The sequence below is a fragment of the Primulina tabacum genome, chromosome 7 (assembly GCF_025594145.1).
Source record: "Primulina tabacum isolate GXHZ01 chromosome 7, ASM2559414v2, whole genome shotgun sequence".
NCBI classification, from domain to species: domain Eukaryota; kingdom Viridiplantae; phylum Streptophyta; class Magnoliopsida; order Lamiales; family Gesneriaceae; genus Primulina; species Primulina tabacum.
Genome location: NC_134556.1, coordinates 28,907,997 through 28,926,002, shown reverse-complemented (window position 1 = coordinate 28,926,002; position 18,006 = coordinate 28,907,997). Strand labels below are relative to the sequence as shown.

The 18,006-nt window shown below is 39.5% G+C and overlaps 1 protein-coding gene across 1 annotated transcript; it reads left to right on the top strand.

The window, feature by feature from the left end:
* Positions 1–4,440: 4,440 nt before the first annotated feature.
* On the top strand, positions 4,441–5,529 carry LOC142550843 (uncharacterized). Its single transcript, XM_075659887.1, has 3 exons — positions 4,441–4,719; positions 4,828–4,932; positions 5,025–5,529. The coding sequence occupies exons 1-3, from the start codon at positions 4,615–4,617 to the stop codon at positions 5,313–5,315; spliced, it is 501 nt and encodes a 166-aa protein (XP_075516002.1). The 5' UTR covers positions 4,441–4,614; the 3' UTR covers positions 5,316–5,529.
* Positions 5,530–18,006: the final 12,477 nt, after the last annotated feature.

Here is an 18,006-nt window from a genome sequence, read left to right as displayed (position 1 = left end):
TCTTAAAAATCAAGTGCAATAGTCATAAAATGAAATTGTCAACTGTTTTACCAAACCTAAAAAACAATAAATTTGAAAAGTATAGCTCATACTAAACCTCTCAAAAATCTCTCAAAAGCATAAATAAATAATCTTAAAATCTTTAACGTAAATCATGAATCATAAATCGTAAATGCGAAAGAAGTAGAAGCGCTGGTCCTCGGGTTGTGTACACCTTCAGTTCAGTCAAATCATCCATCAAGACCTCCCTCCAATTCACCTGCATCCATCACACCTAGTGAGTCTAAAGACTCAACAGACCATAATCTTTATAACAAATAATACGTATAAAACCACATGCAACAGTGAAAATACTTTTACGTAAAAATAACATTTCATGACATGCATAAATAAACCTTAACTTTTTCCTTTTTTCTCAACATGACATAATATAAAACCTTTTAACATGATCATAAACATTTTCCTTTTCCTTTTCCTTTGTTGAATTCAGATCGTTAATTGTGACTTTCTTCAAACCTCAAAAGTCGATGGATCCATCTACATGAAACCACAGTACTAGGCGGCGGGGGACACCAGCAACACTCTCACCGGTCAACTGGGCCCTGGACTATCCTCTTTCGAATAGAATACGATCGTCGGGGCTCCCTCTGGGCCTTTTCCCATAAATGGGCTCCCTCTGGGGCCTTTTTCCCTCACGATATTCTTATTCATACCTCAACCTCATATCCTCATATTCGTAATAATGGCAATATGATCGTCGGGCTCCTACTTGGACCGTCGCCCTCACGATATCTCCATCATTAACGAATTAGTCACAATTACTTCACTTCCTTCAACGTTTTACATTCACATCGCTTTATAAAATCGTGCATAACATAACATTTTTGTTTTTGAAACCAAGCATGCAACATGTCTTTTAAATGTCTTCCTTAAATCATAAAAATCCCATAGATATTTAAAATAATAATTAATCACGAACATTTCATAAACATTTAAAAATAAACATAATATCATAAAAACAGCATTTAGAGCACTGCCATGACGCTTATTAATTTTTAGGTGTAAAAAGACCGTTTTACCCCTGAACGTAAAATTCCACGTTTTCGACTTTTTCTTAATTCCATTGACTCTAGCATGTCCCAAATAATTATTTAATCTTACATGAATTTTCTCATATTTTTATTTATCCTAAATCAAGGACTTTTAATTTAATCTTTAAATATAACGTATTAATGCGTTTTAATCCCGAATTAAACCGAACCTTAATATAAAATTCCCAAATTAAAATCTTAGACTTATAATATTTAATTAAGCTTAAACCTAATTTTCCATAATTTTATAAATCTTAAAACTAGGCGTTTCGATTAATTCGTTAATTAACGTTTCGTGCGGCGATTAAATCCCGGATAAATCCAAAACTCGTTATTTTGATCTCAAATTTTAAACATAGCATTTTTAAGATTTATTATACCCTTCCAAGTCATGAGCCACCCCCGTGGACCCATGGATTCATTTTTAGCCTTTTAGTTTTCGAAATAGACACCTTATCAAACCACCCGAGCCGTCTCCCAATTTACTCGAGCCACCTTGAGCCAAAACCTAGCCAACCCATCTAGGGACCCTCCTGGTCAAGCCCAGCCCAAAGAACCAGCCCTGGCTCGCTCAAAAACCTTCCTGAAACTCGACCCTGTACTGCATGTGTGGGTGTGTGTGAGTTCCCTTGAACACAAGAACTCCTAACTAGTCTATGACTTCTCTCAACCCTTAACCACCAAACCCACCTAACCCTGACCATCCCTACACCACGCCCAGACTCAACCCAGACCAACCCAGCCCCTTGATCTCGCGCACAAAGCTCTGCACCAGATGCATGCAGCTTGGCCGAGAATCCCTTGCATGGTAGGACTCTACTTTTCTGTTGCTAGGACCTAGCCAACCGCCCCAGACCTTAAACCAGCCCCTTGTGCACCTTCTTAGGACCCTAAGGACCTAACCTAGCCAAGCCCAAAGCCCTTGGCCGTGCACCTCTCTTCCCTGCACCAGCACAACCTGCGCTGTCCCTAACTTGCTCTCGGGTGGAGTCCTTGTTGGTAAGGACTCCTCCCAGCCACTGGTTATTGAGTCCTAGCATGGCTAAGACTCTTCCCCTGACCCCTCAAGGACCATAGCCACGCCCTGGCCCCAACCGAACCCTAGCCCAGCCACTCCACTCAAAAAGCCGAGCCCCTCATCACCCTTGAGAGCAAAGTTTTTCCTGCTTTTGTTTGCTTAATTCTTATGTGATTGCCGTGAGTGAGGTGCATTCCTAGGACTCTTAAAATCATGCAAAAACATCATTTGTTCAATCCCTAACATCATGGCAGCCCTTGACACGTGAAGAACAAGTTTTGCAACAAAATTCATGACTTTAACACATGTATGTACAATAAATCCGAAAATAAACAACGCAACTTCATGATTTTCATGCACACAACTTTTAAAACGATATTATGATGTGATAGATGAGAAAAAGAGATGTATGGCGTGGAGTGCTTTTGCGTTTTAAACGCACGAATTTAAGTTGACGATTGCAAAGAACGGTGACGACGGGACCTTGGCTTGGAACCCTTGAAGCTTCTTCGAATTTTCTTCAAATTATTGTGTGTGTGTGTCGTGTACCTTGTTTTGGAAGGGTTTGAATCTGATTGTGGGTGTGTGGCCGTGAGTATGTAGGGTTAAGGGTGGGGTTTAACATATTTTATAGTCTAATTAATCACTAATTAGGCTTAGGCCCGGAAAATAAATTAGGCCCAATAGCCCATTAGTGTTTAATTAAAAATATTAAAATAATTTTGTTTAAATAAGTTTGTGAATTTATTAGCCGGGTTGCCAAAACGTTCGTATTTTTGTTGAAAATCCAACACTGATAAAAATTACGTCTCGGCGTATAAATTCACCTCAAAACCCCTTATTTTCAAAAATAAGAAAAAGCATCACCCTTAAATTAAATAATTAAAAATAATTAACCAATAAAAATATTTTCTATTTATTTCAGCCCTCAGTCTTTGTTCCTCGATCGCAACTCGAATAACCTTTTAAAAATATATTTTAATGCAACCATGTAGAACAATATATTTTAAACATGTAAATATGCACAACATAATTAATTAACCTAATTAAAACAATTAATTAAAATAGAGGAGGATTTAATAATTGCATGCACGTGGTTCGCGTGGACCTTCGAATTTTTCGGGGCGTTACACGACAAAATTAAACTGAATACATAATTAAATAGGAACTTTCCAAATAAAGTTTCAGAACCCTTAACTAGCAAGTGTTGGTGCCTTAAAAAAACACATGAAATGAAATAAAGGTCCATAAGCCAGAAACTAAAAAAGAGGAGAGTAAAAAGAACATCATAGGTATAATTCGGGATGTGGATTTATTCCCTTCTCATTGTTCTCAAATATATTTTAACAAATGAACTCAGCATCACAATACTTTGCCGAGCGCACTAGTAAAGCTCAACGCGCCACTGAGTTCCCCATTTTTCGAAAACTAGCGAAATACCTAATAAACTCCAGAAAATTAGCTCGAGAAATGCACGTATAGTTTCATGAAGGGGCTTGGAACTTGTCCATCACGAGCCTGGAACCAGATTTCTCTCTATCAATTGCTTGTATAGATTTTCTTTTTCTTTTCTTTTTTGCATTGTTAAATTATTTACATGTACTACATATGACCCTTCTGATTCATTTTTCTTTTATGAAAAATCTGGCGTCAAATGTTTTCCCTGTATTTCAATGATGTTGTGCTTGACAAATGGTGATATGTATTTCAATGATGTTGTGCTCGAGAAAATTCAACTGCCATGATGCAGATCTAACTGCCCATACTTTATCAAACATGTTGGTTCACAGTAGACTTCATACAAAAAAACGAATTTGCTCATTAAAGTATAGACTTTTCTTTTTATTTTCTTTTTTGCATTGTCGGTTTCTATTTCTTCCTCAACTATACGTTTGGTTCTGCTCAGTTAATTGATTATGCTATTTTAAATCATCTCAGGAAAAGTGTGAAAGATTTAGAACGATGAGGAAAAAACGAGATCACATTCACACAATGAGCCGGAGAGGTTATGCTCGTTTGACTCACATTATGGTAAATTTTTTAATGGTTTTTATAATTTATGTAATTAGTAATGATATATACATCTTGAATTATGTTCTAATGATTTTGTATATATTTCTATATTAAATGAGAAGAGAAGCCCGCAGACACAAAAATTACAAGATCGCAAGTTTAGATTGAATGTCACACGAAAAAAAATGGGGAGCCTAATACTCAAGCTGTTGTAGAGAAAATGTTAATAAAATAAATATTTTATTTTTAAAATATTTAACACAATTTTCCCCTTCTTGGTTTTATCGTGTTTGTTCTTAATTTTTTTTTGCAGAAATAAATACAAGAATGTCCACCTGAATCTCAAAACACAACTAACACTGTTGATGATGCAATTAGCCTTGTGTTTGGCAAGGAAGCTCGGGGTAGAGTGTGCGGAATGGGCTTCGGAGTTACACCATCAAAAGTTGGAGCTTCTGTGAAACAAATGAAACTGTTCAACAACTTCAAACTATGGTACAAAGCCTTCAACAACAAATGCAACAAAATCAGCTAGAAATGCAAGAAATGAGATCCATGTTTTTACAAAGTATGAATCAACAAAATCAGCAAGAACAGGTTAGTAGGTAAACAACATATAAAAAATATGTTTGGTATATATACACACTTAAATGCTTTTGAATTATCATGATTACATCGATTGACACGATTTGATTGTAAAATTAGGTTGCTAGTGGTGGCATTGGTAGCGGTATTGGGAATGAAGTTGGTAGTAATGGTGATATCGATATTGGTGCCAAGAAAAATGATAATTTTGATCATATTTCTCAGGTAATTATCTTTAAAATATGTATTTTTAAACCGCAAAATTGTTACAAAAATAGACATGGTTGAATCAATAACTTTTCATTGTTTATTTACAGTCAAATTTGAGGAATGTGAGTCTTGTAGATATCGGTGCTAATACTAAATGTAAGCTGCTTCATTGGTGTGCTGATGAATTAGTTGTTGCAGAAGGTCGAATTGCATCCACATATCCAAACACAAAAGTGCATCAGGTTGTTCTTGGTAGATCTTGTTGGAAAGTTTGGGTTGATAAGGTTTTGGTGGAGAAGGTGGACCTAATTCAACCAAATGATGAAATTCAGTTTCTCGAGGACGCGATAGGATGCACGGTAGCATGGTTATCTAAATTTATAGTATTGTCTGATTGATAAATATTCTACTGATTTGCGTGTATTGAAGGTTTAATCATTGTTATATATGTACCAGCTAGTTGTTACAGATTCCGTATCTTGCTTTGGATTTTTAGACTTTCTGTTTTGATATACTGAAAAACAATTACTTTTATCAATTTTGTGTTAATTAAACTTAAAGGTGCACTAAATTTTTTGTAAAATTTTGGTTTATCGTTTTTGTCCATTCGATTGATTTTTTTTAATGAATTTGATTTTATCGGCTTGCAAACAAATGATGTAGAATTTGTTTGCATGTTGCGGATATGAGTATTAACGACGTACATTGCACGCTGCAGATAATATTATCCGCAACGTGCGTGCGTGTGCTATCGATAATAGTATCTGCGGCGTACATGCACGCATCGCGGATAATAGTATGAACGGCATGCAAATGCACGACGCGGATAATAGTATTAACGGCGTGCGCATTTACGCCCCAGATAAGAGTATCCGCGGCGTGCATGCGCACGCCGCAGTTAATCTTGAACTTTCAACAGCTTGCAGTTGTGCAGCGTGCAATGTATGCTGCGGAAAGAAAATTTGCGCGCTGCGAATAGTCATTTTTGTTGTAGTGAATATGTCTATCATCCGAATCATTTTCCAATATATGAATATCGTTTTCAAGGTTACCTGAATCTGGTGTCGTGGAAGAATCATGATGTAGTGCCCCAAATTCAGTACACGTATAACCCATGCATTATTTAAATTGTTAAATATTTTATTTAAGTTTAAAAGTTATTTTAATGATGCATTATTTATTTAAATTTCATTATTTTAATGTTTATGTGATGCACGCTAAAATGTTTTTCAAGTTTCATGTTTCAGGCGATTACTCGAGGTGAAATCGAGGAAAAGACCGGTGACGAGTTTGCCAATTTTTAAATGTGGTATTTTATTTTAAGTTAATGTTGGGGCATTTTAACTAATTTATTAAGTTGTTAGTATTTTAAAGCCTTATTTATGTATTTAGTGATTTAAGAGTTTAAAACTTTAAAGTTAGCATTTTTGGTATTTTATTGTGCTAATTAGAGAGTTTTATAAAATTATTGTGGATGCTTTTAATTAGGAATTTTGCTAAAGTTAATTGACGGTTGGCATTTTAATTAGTGGCTAATTATCATTAAGCAAAATTTTTCCTTTGATTATTATCAAACACACACATTCTACACACACTAGAAAACATGAAACACACACAACACACACTGCACCACTCATCTTCAGATTTTTATTTGAAAGAAAACTAGGGTTCTTACTCCTAGAAGCAGCCGCCCCACTTCCCCATTAAATTCCCAGCAATTTTCGTGTGTTTTCTTCAAAGATTTTAGCGCCACGTTCGTCCCGGATCAATCCTCACGCCATCTCCGCTTCGGTATCATCGTTGCGGTATTTTTTTAAAAAATATCAAAGGCACGTTTATTCTATTATTGCTTCATCGATCTCGTTATATTATGCGTTGTGTTGTTATTTATGCGTAAAAATACATGTGTGATGCGTAGAAGTTTGAGCAATTATGTTTAGAACACTTTTGAAACCATTTTAGATCTAAAATTTTCGATTTTGCTGTTTTTTAAATACTGCGATTTTTCGGTAGCGTTTTTGAGAAAAGTTTCAACACAAAAATTGTAGAACTTTTCGATACCTTCGTTTTGACAGTAAATTCGAATTATTTGGATAAAAATTGAGTGAGTTATTGCATTTTTCGTGGGACTGCTCAAACTGCGTTTTCAGAAAAATTATGTGTTGATGCGTTCTTGAAGTTTTATTGTTGCAGGCTTCGTTGGGGATCGACGGGTGATCGTTGCTGCGTATAGGTATGCTTAGTATGATATTGGGTTGGTATTTGGTATGCCGGTGAGTGTCGATAGGCACTTGAACTCGTTACGAGTCGTAGGAAACAATTTGGTGTCAAATTCCATGTTTTGAGTTGTATTTTGTCGTAGGGTGGATATTGTGGCTTTGGGGTGTTTGTACGAGGTTGGTTCAATGTTAGGGTATACAAGGATGGGTCTCGGGATGTCGGTTCATGGTCCGTACAATCGAGTCTAGAATGATAAGCATCGCGTGTATTGAAATTTCATGAGTTTGGACTTCCCGTAAGTACAAGGACCCCCTCACGAACCAAGGCACGGGGTTCGTGTCTTTGTTTCCTTCGCAGTGCCAAACTCCAGAGGCTAGACGGACCCGTAGACGGACCCTAGCACGGAGTCCGTGTCGTCACTTCTTTTCGATGTCTTTTTACCCAGCCTAGACGGACCCTTAGACGGACCCTGACACAGGGTCCGTGCCCTTCCTTTTCTTCGAGTATACAGACACAGTATCTACACGGACCCGGACCCAGAGGGGTGCACGGGGTCCGTGTACTCCAGTCTTTTGGGAATTTTCTTAGGGGTCAGTTGGGATTTCAGGTCATGGTTTAGTGCAATGTTTAACAAAGTCGAGTCACGGGAATTTAGAACGTCCTAAGGAAAAGATTGAGCTTGAACGTAAGTACGAATACCTACGTCTAAGTTATGCAAGTTAAGCTTTTAAATTCAGGTTAGTATGTGCAGCAACGGCCCCAAACGAAATCCAACGAATCCCTCAACGCCAAGTAAGTATGTTGACGTGAAAGAAAATATTTTTAAGTTTTTGAGGTATGCTAAATGTCTTTTGACCAATTTATGTATGGGGTTGGAAAGCGTTAAATCATGAACGGGGACCAACCCACCCCGTTAAAGCATAAACGAGTTTAGATCAGGATTGGAAAGTGTTAAAGCATGAACGGGGACCAATCCACCCGTTAAAGCATGAACGGGGATCTCATGTATGTGGCAGTGGGTTCGCCCCCGTCAGCCCAGTATTGCGGTTTAGTCTGATCAAGAGATTTACGTTATGGGTCACTTGCTTTAAAACATGTCTCTACGCAAAATAATGAAGTTCATGTATGTTTATGTATGTACAAGTATGCAAGCATGTTTATGAAAAGTTTCACGTTATGGCACGTCTAAGTTATGCACGTATGTTCATGTTTAGTGTGAGTTCAAGTTTCAAGTATGTACGTTCTATTTTAAAGTTGCATGTGGTTTTATTACGTATTATTCATTACTCCCTGTTTATACGTGTTGAGTCTTTAGACTCACTAGACTTGATCGATGCATGTGAGGATGTTTTTGAGGAGACTGAAGGTGGGGACCAAGGAGCAGACTTGGACTAAGCGGGAGGCTAGACCCGAGAACCGCCATGTTTTAAGTTTTATGAAAAAATTCAATACTTTTGTCAAAATTTAAATTTCAAATCTTTTGTTGAAACAACTTGTGAGACGTACAGTTTATCTATTTTATCGGATTTTGAATGCTCACGTTTCAATTAAGAAAATTTTAAATTTTTCCGCAAATTTTGAGTAGTAAAAGTACGGTACGTTACAGTTGATATCAGAGTGGTGTTCTTGTAAAGGGTTATGTCTATTGCCAGTCGCAAGAAGCTCAGGAAGTCACACCTCAAGTCTGTAAGTTTTAAGGTTTCAAATTTAGGTTATGTAGTAAGCATTAAGTTCTGATTTCATCATGTGCATATTTTAAAGTTCAAGTACGTGCATCTTTTGTTGTCTATATTATGTTCATGCATGTGGGGTTTATGTGTTAGGTAAATTATTGGAACAGTATGCCTCCTAGAAGTGTGATCGACCGTGAAGCAAGGGAGGAGGACAGAGAGCCTCGAGAGGAGAGAAGAGACGCTCCTCCACCCCCACCTCCGGACATGCAGGCACAGATGCTTGCTGGGATGACTCAGTTCTTCGCACAGTTTGCGGGGAACCAACCTGCAGTAGATGCAGGGGCGAGGCCCCGACCGGAGGCTGTGTATGAAAGATTCTGGAGGATGAATCCGAAGGAGTTTTCGGGTACCACTGATCCGATGATAGCTGAGGGATGGATTAAGTCCATCGAGGTAATCTTCGATTTTATGGAACTGACTGATGCAAATAGGGTCAGGTGTGCCACGTTCCTTCTAACAGGGGACGCCAGATTATGGTGGGAGAGTGCGCCAGTGGCAGTCAATCTGCAAGTGTTGCCTTGGAATGGATTCAAAGAGGTTTTCTACTCAAAGTATTTCACTGAGGAAGTACGCTCTCGCCTAACCAAAGAGTTCATGACGTTGCGTCAAGGGGATAGCAGCGTGGCGGAGTTCGTGAGGAAGTTCGAGAGGGGGTGTCACTTTGTGCCCCTGATAGCTAATGATGCCCAGGGGAAGCTGAGGCATTTCATGGATGGATTGCGGCCGATCTTGCGCCGTGATGTGAGAGTAGCTGGTCCTACTACCTATGCAAGTTGTCGTGTCCAGGGCTTTGGCGGCAGAGCAGGATCAGAGGGATATCGAGGCCGACCGGCAGGGCAAGAGGCCCTATCAGGCTCCACAGCAACAGCAACAACGACCTCAGTTTAAGAGGCCGTTCCAGGGACCGCCAGGGAAGAAGCCATATCAGGGACCGTCCAAAGGGCAAGGGTCCAATTCAGCAACAGAAATCTCCTCAGAGGCCGGGAGAGTACCCGATGTGCCAGAAATGCAACCGCCAGCATCCGGTACAGTGTTTGTATGGGTCAGGCAAGTGTTTCAAATATGGGGCCACGTGACCACATGCTGAAGAAGTGCCCACAGTGGAAGCAGCCAACTCAGGGCAGAGTATTCGCCATGAATGCACAGGAGGCGAACCCAGACACGACACTTTTGACTGGTAACTTATTTAATTCGGCAGCAGTATTAAATTTTTTCCTTGCGTGTTGGAATTTTATTTGGGATTATTAGTGTACTAGTAAAATTTTTGAGTGACTTGGGATATTAATTTCTACTATGATTGAGATTAATGTTAGAAATTTTGGGAATATAAGTTTTGTGTTGTGCTAACGTCTCTCAAGAAATATTTTCATTAAGATAATAGCTACTCAGGCTCTGATAGACTCCGAGGCCACCCATTCATTTATCTTGGAAACATTCGCTAGTCACTTGGATATCAAGTCCATTGGACTCGATGTGAATTATTTAGTAACAGTCCCATCAGGGGAAGAGTTGTCAGCTACTAGTGTGGTCAGAGACATTGATCTGGAATTGCACGGCCACCTAGTGTATGCTGATTTGATCGTCTTGCCGATGCCAGAGTTTGACATTATTTAGGAATGGACTTGGTTGACAAAGAACAGAGTCCAGATTGATTTTCAGAAGAGATCAGTATTGGTTAGACCGTTGAGCATGGAACAGTTTCTATTTGAACCAGCAAGATGGAGGAGTTTCCCTCGCATGATCTCTTGCATGCAGGCGCGGAAACTTATTTCCAAGGGGTGTCAGGATTTCTTGGCCAGCATCATTTCAACACCTTTCATACCCGCTCCGTCACCATCAGATGTGCCAGTAGTTAGAGACTTCCCAGACGTCTTTCCTGACGACGTCACGGGTCTTCCACCAGAGAGAGAGAGTTGGAGTTTGCGAATGATCTCATGCCAAGCACAGTGCCAATCTCTAAGGCACCGTACCGATTAGCTCCAGCTGAGATGTTAGAACTCAAGCAGCAGATTCAGGAGCTTCTCGACAAGGAATTCATCCGCCCCAGTTTCTCACCGTGGGGCGTACCAGTGGTCTTTGTGAAAAAGAAAGATGGGAGCATGAGACTGTGTATCGATTATCGGGAGCTGAACAAGGTAACGATCAAGAATAAATACCCGCTTCCAAGGATCGAGGACTTGTTTGATCAGTTGCAGGGAGCTACAGTGTTCTCTAAGATAGATCTTGGATCAGGGTATCATCAGCAGAAGGTGAAAGACGCAGATGTTCACAAGATAGCCTTCAGGACCAGGTATGGGCATTACGAGTTCTTAGTGATGCCGTTTGGATTGACGACTGCTCCGGCAATTTTCATGGACCTCATGAACCAAGTATTCCAGCCCTACTTGGACCAATTCGTCATAGTGTTCATTGACGATATTCTTATCTACTCGAAAGGCCATGAGGAGCACAGTCAGCACTTGAAGACAGTTTTGCAGACCTTGCAGAGTCACAAGTTATTTGCGAAGTTCAGTAAGTGTGAATTCTGGTTGGAAAAGGTAGCGTTTTTGGGTCACATAGTGTCTAGCAGTGGAATTGAGGTGGATCCAGCAAAGGTGGCAGCCATTAAGGAATGGGTTGAACCGAAGATTTCTTCAGAGATCCGCAACTTTCTGGGTTAGCCGGTTACTACCGTAAGTTCATTCAGGGGTTTTCTTCGATAGCAGTGCCACTCACTTCACTGACCAAGAAGAATGCTAAATTAGTTTGGAGCGATAAATGTCAGAAGAGCTTCGATACTTTGAAGCAAGCTCTCATTTCAGCGCTAGTGTTAGCCATGCCAACAGGGCAAGGGGATTTTGTGCTATACATCGATGCATCTAAGCTCGGGTTAGGCGTAGTGTTGATGCAGCATGGTCGGGTGATAGCTTATGCTTCTAGACAGTTGAAGGTGCATGAGAAGAATTATTCCAACTCACGATCTAGAATTAGCCGCTGTCGTCTTTGCGTTGAAGATTTGGAGACACTACTTGTATGGCGAGAAGTGTCAGATATTCACCGATCACAAGAGTCTCAAATATTTCTTCACACTAGAAAGAACTGAATATGAGACAGAGATGGTGGCTGGAGTTAGTAAAAGACTACGACTGTGAAATTAGCTACAATCCGGGGAAAGCTAATGTAGTGGCAGATGCCTTGAGCCGGAAAGTTGCAGTCATAGCTCAGTTGTCAGTGCAGAGACCTCTTCAGTCTGAGATTCAGAGGTTTGGTTTAGAAGTTTATCGCAAGGGCAGAGCTCCGAGGCTGTCTAATCTGACAGTCCAATCTTCCTTGCTTGACCGTATTCGTATAGGCAGGCTTCAGATGAGCAGTTACAGAAATGGAGGCTGAAGGACGAAGCCAAGGGCAGTGTACTCTACACAGTGTCAGATGGTATTGTGAGATACAGAGGCAGAATGTGGGTGCCTAGCGTTGATTCGATCAGAAAGGATATTCTAACAGAGGCACATGCATCTCCGTACTCCATTCACCTAGGAAGTACCAAAATGTACAAGGACTTGCAGATTTTGTATTGGTGGCCAGGGATGAAGCGAGACATCCGCAGATTCGTGTCTGAATGCCTCACTTGTCAGCAGGTGAAGGCAGAATATCAGAGGCCAGCAGGAATACTTAAGCCACTCCCTATCCCCGAGTGGAAATGGGAGAATATTACAATGGACTTTGTGGTTGGTTTGCCGAGGTCAGTCAGAGGATTTAACGCCATTTGGGTTATAGTAGACCGACTCACCAAGTCAGCACATTTCCTGCCAGTGAAGACGACTTTCTCCATGACGCAGTATGCGGAGCTTTATATCAGGGAGATAGTTCGGTTACATGGGATCCCAGTTTCTATTAAGTCCGACAGGGACCCGAGATTTACATCGTCCTTTTGGAAGAGCTTACATGCAGCCATGGGGACGAAGTTGCTTTTCAGTACCGCTTTTCACCCGCAGACAGATGGCCAGTCTGAGCGAGTGATTCAAATTTTGGAGGATTTATTGCGAGCATGTATGATCGATTTCCAGGGGGCCTGGGAATCAAAGCTACCTCTAGTGGAGTTTACCTACAACAGCAGTTTTCAATAATCCATAGATATGGCTCCCTAAGAGGCATTGTATGGAAGGAAGTGCAGATCGCCGATTCATTGGGATGAAGTCGGTGAAAGAGCAGAACTTGGTCCACAGATAGTTCAGCAGATCGCGGATGTGGTGGTCAAGATCCGAGACAGGATGAAGACCGCCCAAAGTCGCCAAAAGAGTTATGCTGATAACAGAATGAGAGATCTCGAGTTTGCCGTAGGTGATCACGTTATTGTAAAGATAGCACCCATGAAGGGTGTTATGAAATTTGGGAAAAGAGGCAAACTGAGTCCGAGGTTTATTAGGACCTTTCGAGATTCTTGACAGAGTTGGGACACTAGCTTACCGTGTTGCCCTTCTGTCGAATCTGGTCCGGGATGCACAATACAATGTGTTCCACGTCTCAATGCTGAGGAAGTACCTAGCTAACCCTTCGCATGTTCTGAGTTATGAGCCGTTGCAGTTTGCTCCTGATCTGTCATATGAGGAAAGACCTGTTCAAATCCTAGACAGACAGGAGCGTAGACTTCGGAACAAGGTGACCAAGCTGGTCAAAGTCCGGTGGCTGAACCAATCAGTGGAGGAAGCCACTTGGGAAGCCGAAGCAGATATGAGGAACCGCTACCCGGAGTTGTTCGGTAAAATGTAATTTCGAGGACGAAATTTTTATGAGTGAATGAGGAACTGTAGTGCCCCAAATTCAGTACACGTATAACCCATGCATTATTTAAATTGTTAAATATTTTATTTAAGTTTAAAAGTTATTTTAGTGATACATTATTTATTTAAATTTCATTATTTTAATGTTTATATGATGCACGTTAAAATGTTTTTCAAGTTTCATGTTTCAGGCGATTACTCGAGGTGAAATCGAGGAAAAGACCGGTGACGAGTTTGCCAATTTTTAAATGTGGTATTTTATTTAAGTTGAGGTTGGGGCATTTTAACTAATTTATTAAGTTGTTAGTATTTTAAAGCCTTATTTATGTATTTAGTGATTTAAGAGTTTAAAACTTTTAAAGTTAGCATTTTTGGTATTTTATTGTGCTAATTAGAGAGTTTTATAAAATTAGTGTGGATGTTTTTAATTTGGTATTTTGCTAAAGTTAATTCAAGGTTGGCATTTTAATTAGTGGCTAATTATCATTAAGCAAAATTTTTCCTTTGATTATTATCAAACACACACATTCTACACACACTAGAAAACGTGAAACACACACAACACACACTGCACCACTCATCTTCAGATTTTTATTTGAAAGAAAACTAGGGTTCTTACTCCTAGAAGCAGCCGCCCCACTTCCCCATTAAATTCCCAGCAATTTTCGTGTGTTTTCTTCAAAGATTTTAGCGCCACGTTCGTCCCGGATCAATCCTCACGCCATCTCCGCTTCAATATCATCGTTGCGGTATTTTTTAAAAAAATATCAAAGGCACGTTTATTCTATTATTGCTTCATCGATCTCGTTATATTATGCGTTGTGTTGTTATTTATGCGTAAAAATACATGTGTGATGCGTAGAAATTTGAGCAATTATGTTTAGAACACTTTTGAAACCATTTTAGATCTAAAATTTTTGATTTTTTTGTTTTTTAAATACTGCGATTTTTCGGTAGCGTTTTTGAGAAAAGTTTCAACACAAAATTGTAGAACTTTTCGATACCTTCGTTTTGACAGTAAATTCGAATTATTTGGATAAAAATTGAGTGAGTTATTGCATTTTTCGTGGGACTGCTCAAACTGCGTTTTCAGAAAAATTATGTGTTGATGCGTTCTTGAAGTTTTATTGTTGCAGGCTTCGTTGGGGATCGACGGGTGATCGTTCTGCATATAGGTATGCTTAGTATGATGTTGGGTTGGTATTTGGTATGCCGGTGAGTGTCGATAGGCACTTGAACTCGTTACGAGTCGTAGGAAACAATTTGGTGTCAAATTCCATGTTTTGAGTTGTATTTTGTCGTAGGGTGGATATTGTGGCTTTGGGGTGTTTGTACGAGGTTGGTTCAATGTTAGGGTATACTAGGATGGGTCTCGGGATGTCGGTTCATGGTCCGTACAATCGAGTCTAGAATGATAAGCATCGCGTGTATTGAAATTTCATGAGTTTGGACTTCCCGTAAGTACACGGACCCCCTCACGGACCAAGGCACGGGGTTCGTGTCTTTGTTTCCTTCGCAGTGCCAAACTCCAGAGGCTAGACGGACCCGTAGACGGACCCTAGCACGGGGTCCGTGTCCTCACTTCTTTTCGATGTCTTTTTACCCAGCCTAGACGGACCCTTGGACGGACCCTGACACAGGGTCCGTGCCCTTCCTTTTCTTCGAGTATACAGACACAGTATCTACACGGACCCGGACCCGGAGGGGTGCACGGGGTCCGTGTACTCCAGTCTTTTGGGAATTTTATTAGGGGTCAGTTGGGATTTCAGGTCATGGTTTAGTGCAATGTTTAACAAAGTCGAGTCACGGGAATTTAGAACGTCCTAAGGAAAAGATTGAGCTTGAACGTAAGTACGAATACCTACGTCTAAGTTATGCATGTTAAGCTTTTAAATTCAGGTTAGTATGTGCAGCAACGGCCTCAAACGAAATCCAACGAATCCCTCAACAGCCAAGTAAGTATGTCGACATGCAAGAAAATATTTTTAAGATTTTGAGGTATGCTAAATGTCTTGTGACCAATTTATGTATGGCGTTGGAAAGCGTTAAATCATGAACGGGAATCAACCCACCCCGTTAAAGCATGAACGGGTTTAGATCAGGATTGAAAAGCGTTAAGGCATGAACGGGGACCAATCCACCCGTTAAAGCATGAACGAGGATCTCATGTATGTGGCAGTGGGTTCGCTCCTGTCAGCCCAGTATTGTGGTTTAGTCTGATCAGGCGATTTATGTTATGTGTCACTTGCTTTGAAACATGCCTCTACGCAAAATAAAGAAGTTCATGTATGTTTATGTATGTACAAGTATGCAAGCATGTTTATGAAAAGTTTCACATTATGGCACGTCTAAGTTATGTATGTATGTTCATGTTTAGTGTGAGTTCAAGTTTCAAGTATGTACGTTCTATTTTAAAGTTGCATATGGTTTTATTACGTATTATTCGTTACTCCCAGTTTATACGTGTTGAGTCTTTAGACTCACTAGACTTGATCGATGCAGGTGAGGATGTTTTTTAGATGACTGAAGGTGGGGACCAAGGAGCAGGCTTGGACTGAGCGGGAGGCTAGACCCGAGGACCGCCATGTTTTAAGTTTTATGAAAACATTCAATACTTTTGTCAAACTTTAAATTTCAAATATTTTGTTGCAACAACTTGTGAGACGTACAGTTTATCTCTTTTATCGGATTTTGAATGTTCACGTTTCAATTAAGAAAATTTTAAAGTTTTCCGCAAATTTTGAGTAGTAAAAGTACGGTACGTTACACATGATCAGGCTGAGTTTTTGTTGGATCTTGACTCTTCTGATGGTGTTGCTACCTTCGAGAGTACACCTGAATCGGTTGGATGAGATTTTGTTCATTATCATTAAAGATATAGGGGTAGCTGGTCACGAGAGTAGACAATGTTTCTGGTTCAATATGGAGTGTGTTTGGTTCGAGATATTCTGTGATGTGATCCCAATTCTTCACTTCTATATTTGACTTCTCCCCATGAAGTGTATAATTAGGATAGAATGGATCCTTTTCGAAGAACGTGACATCCATGGATGTGTACAGCTTCTTTAAGGTAAGACAGTAATTTTTGTAATTTTTTTGGTTTGGGGAATATCCAAGGAAGATGCATTTGATAGCACGTGGTTCAAGTTTGTTGCGGTTATGGGAATGAAGATAATACAAACAAGATCATATCTAAGGGATAACTAGATACTGATAATTCCAATCCTAGTAATTCAAATATAAAAGATAATACAAACAAGATCCTATCAATCTTGATCATCTTGATAAGTTGATGATAATCCAATATTTTACACCAAGCATCAAGTTTTCCACGAGCAATCAAAGCATATTGATGTCAAAATCCATTTTTAAGTGATATAATTGCAAAAGAAGAAGTGAAGCTGGAGAAAGTCAATACGGAGAACAATGTAGTATATGCAATGGCAAAAGCTCTATCTCAAGCTAATTTTAAGCATTGTTTAAACTTTGTTGGGGTAGTGGAAAGGACTTAACTTGAGAAGGGGAGTACTGGAGATTACAAAATTCAAACAAGGCAAAGATTTGTGGAATAAGTGTCTATCAAGTTGGATAAAAAAACCCTAAAGTAGAAGAGTTGTTGGACTTATTTGAGGTCCTTTGCCAAAACTCAGAATAAGGTCCAATAAGGAAATGGTTCGATAACTTTGATTAGCCATTGGGAGATATATATAACAATTTTTGTGAAGCTTCGTGAGTTCAGTTCTGATTCAATTCATTCTTCTAGCAAAACACAAGGAGCTAAAATTCCCCGGCAAATTCAAGGGAACCAGAAAGCAAATGCAAAGAGGGTTTCTAACAAGTTAGAGGAGAAATAACTCTTACTTTAATTTTTTCAATTTTCTGTTGGGCGTTTCTTGTAATTGATTCTTGAGTTTTTTTTTAAATAAAAGTTAGTGCCTCCCGTGGACGCGTAGGCAGTTGAATGTCAAACCACGTAAATCATGTCTCCAGTTCAATTTTATTTTTCGATTCTTGGTTATTGAATGGTGGTTGTGATTATTCGGTTTAAAGACATCGTGCATGCTCTGTGATTGAGAATTGATTCTGGGCATTTCGAGTTTAAGACATTCTTGTTAATTAGGTGATGATTTTGTATGTGAATCTTAGTTGATCCTATAACATCAAGAATCTCCTTCTAGGTTCATATCAATTTTTCACAACTTTCCTCGATTCATTTAGTAATTGGGCTTAAGCATCATATATATTTGATTTTCTAGAAATGAGACGTTGGAATATACTGCCTACATTGCATCAAGAAAAGTATGTTCACATCTGGGTGTTTTGAAATCTACTATTTCAATTACTGTACGACTAAAAAATTCATTCATGATAAGATGGAA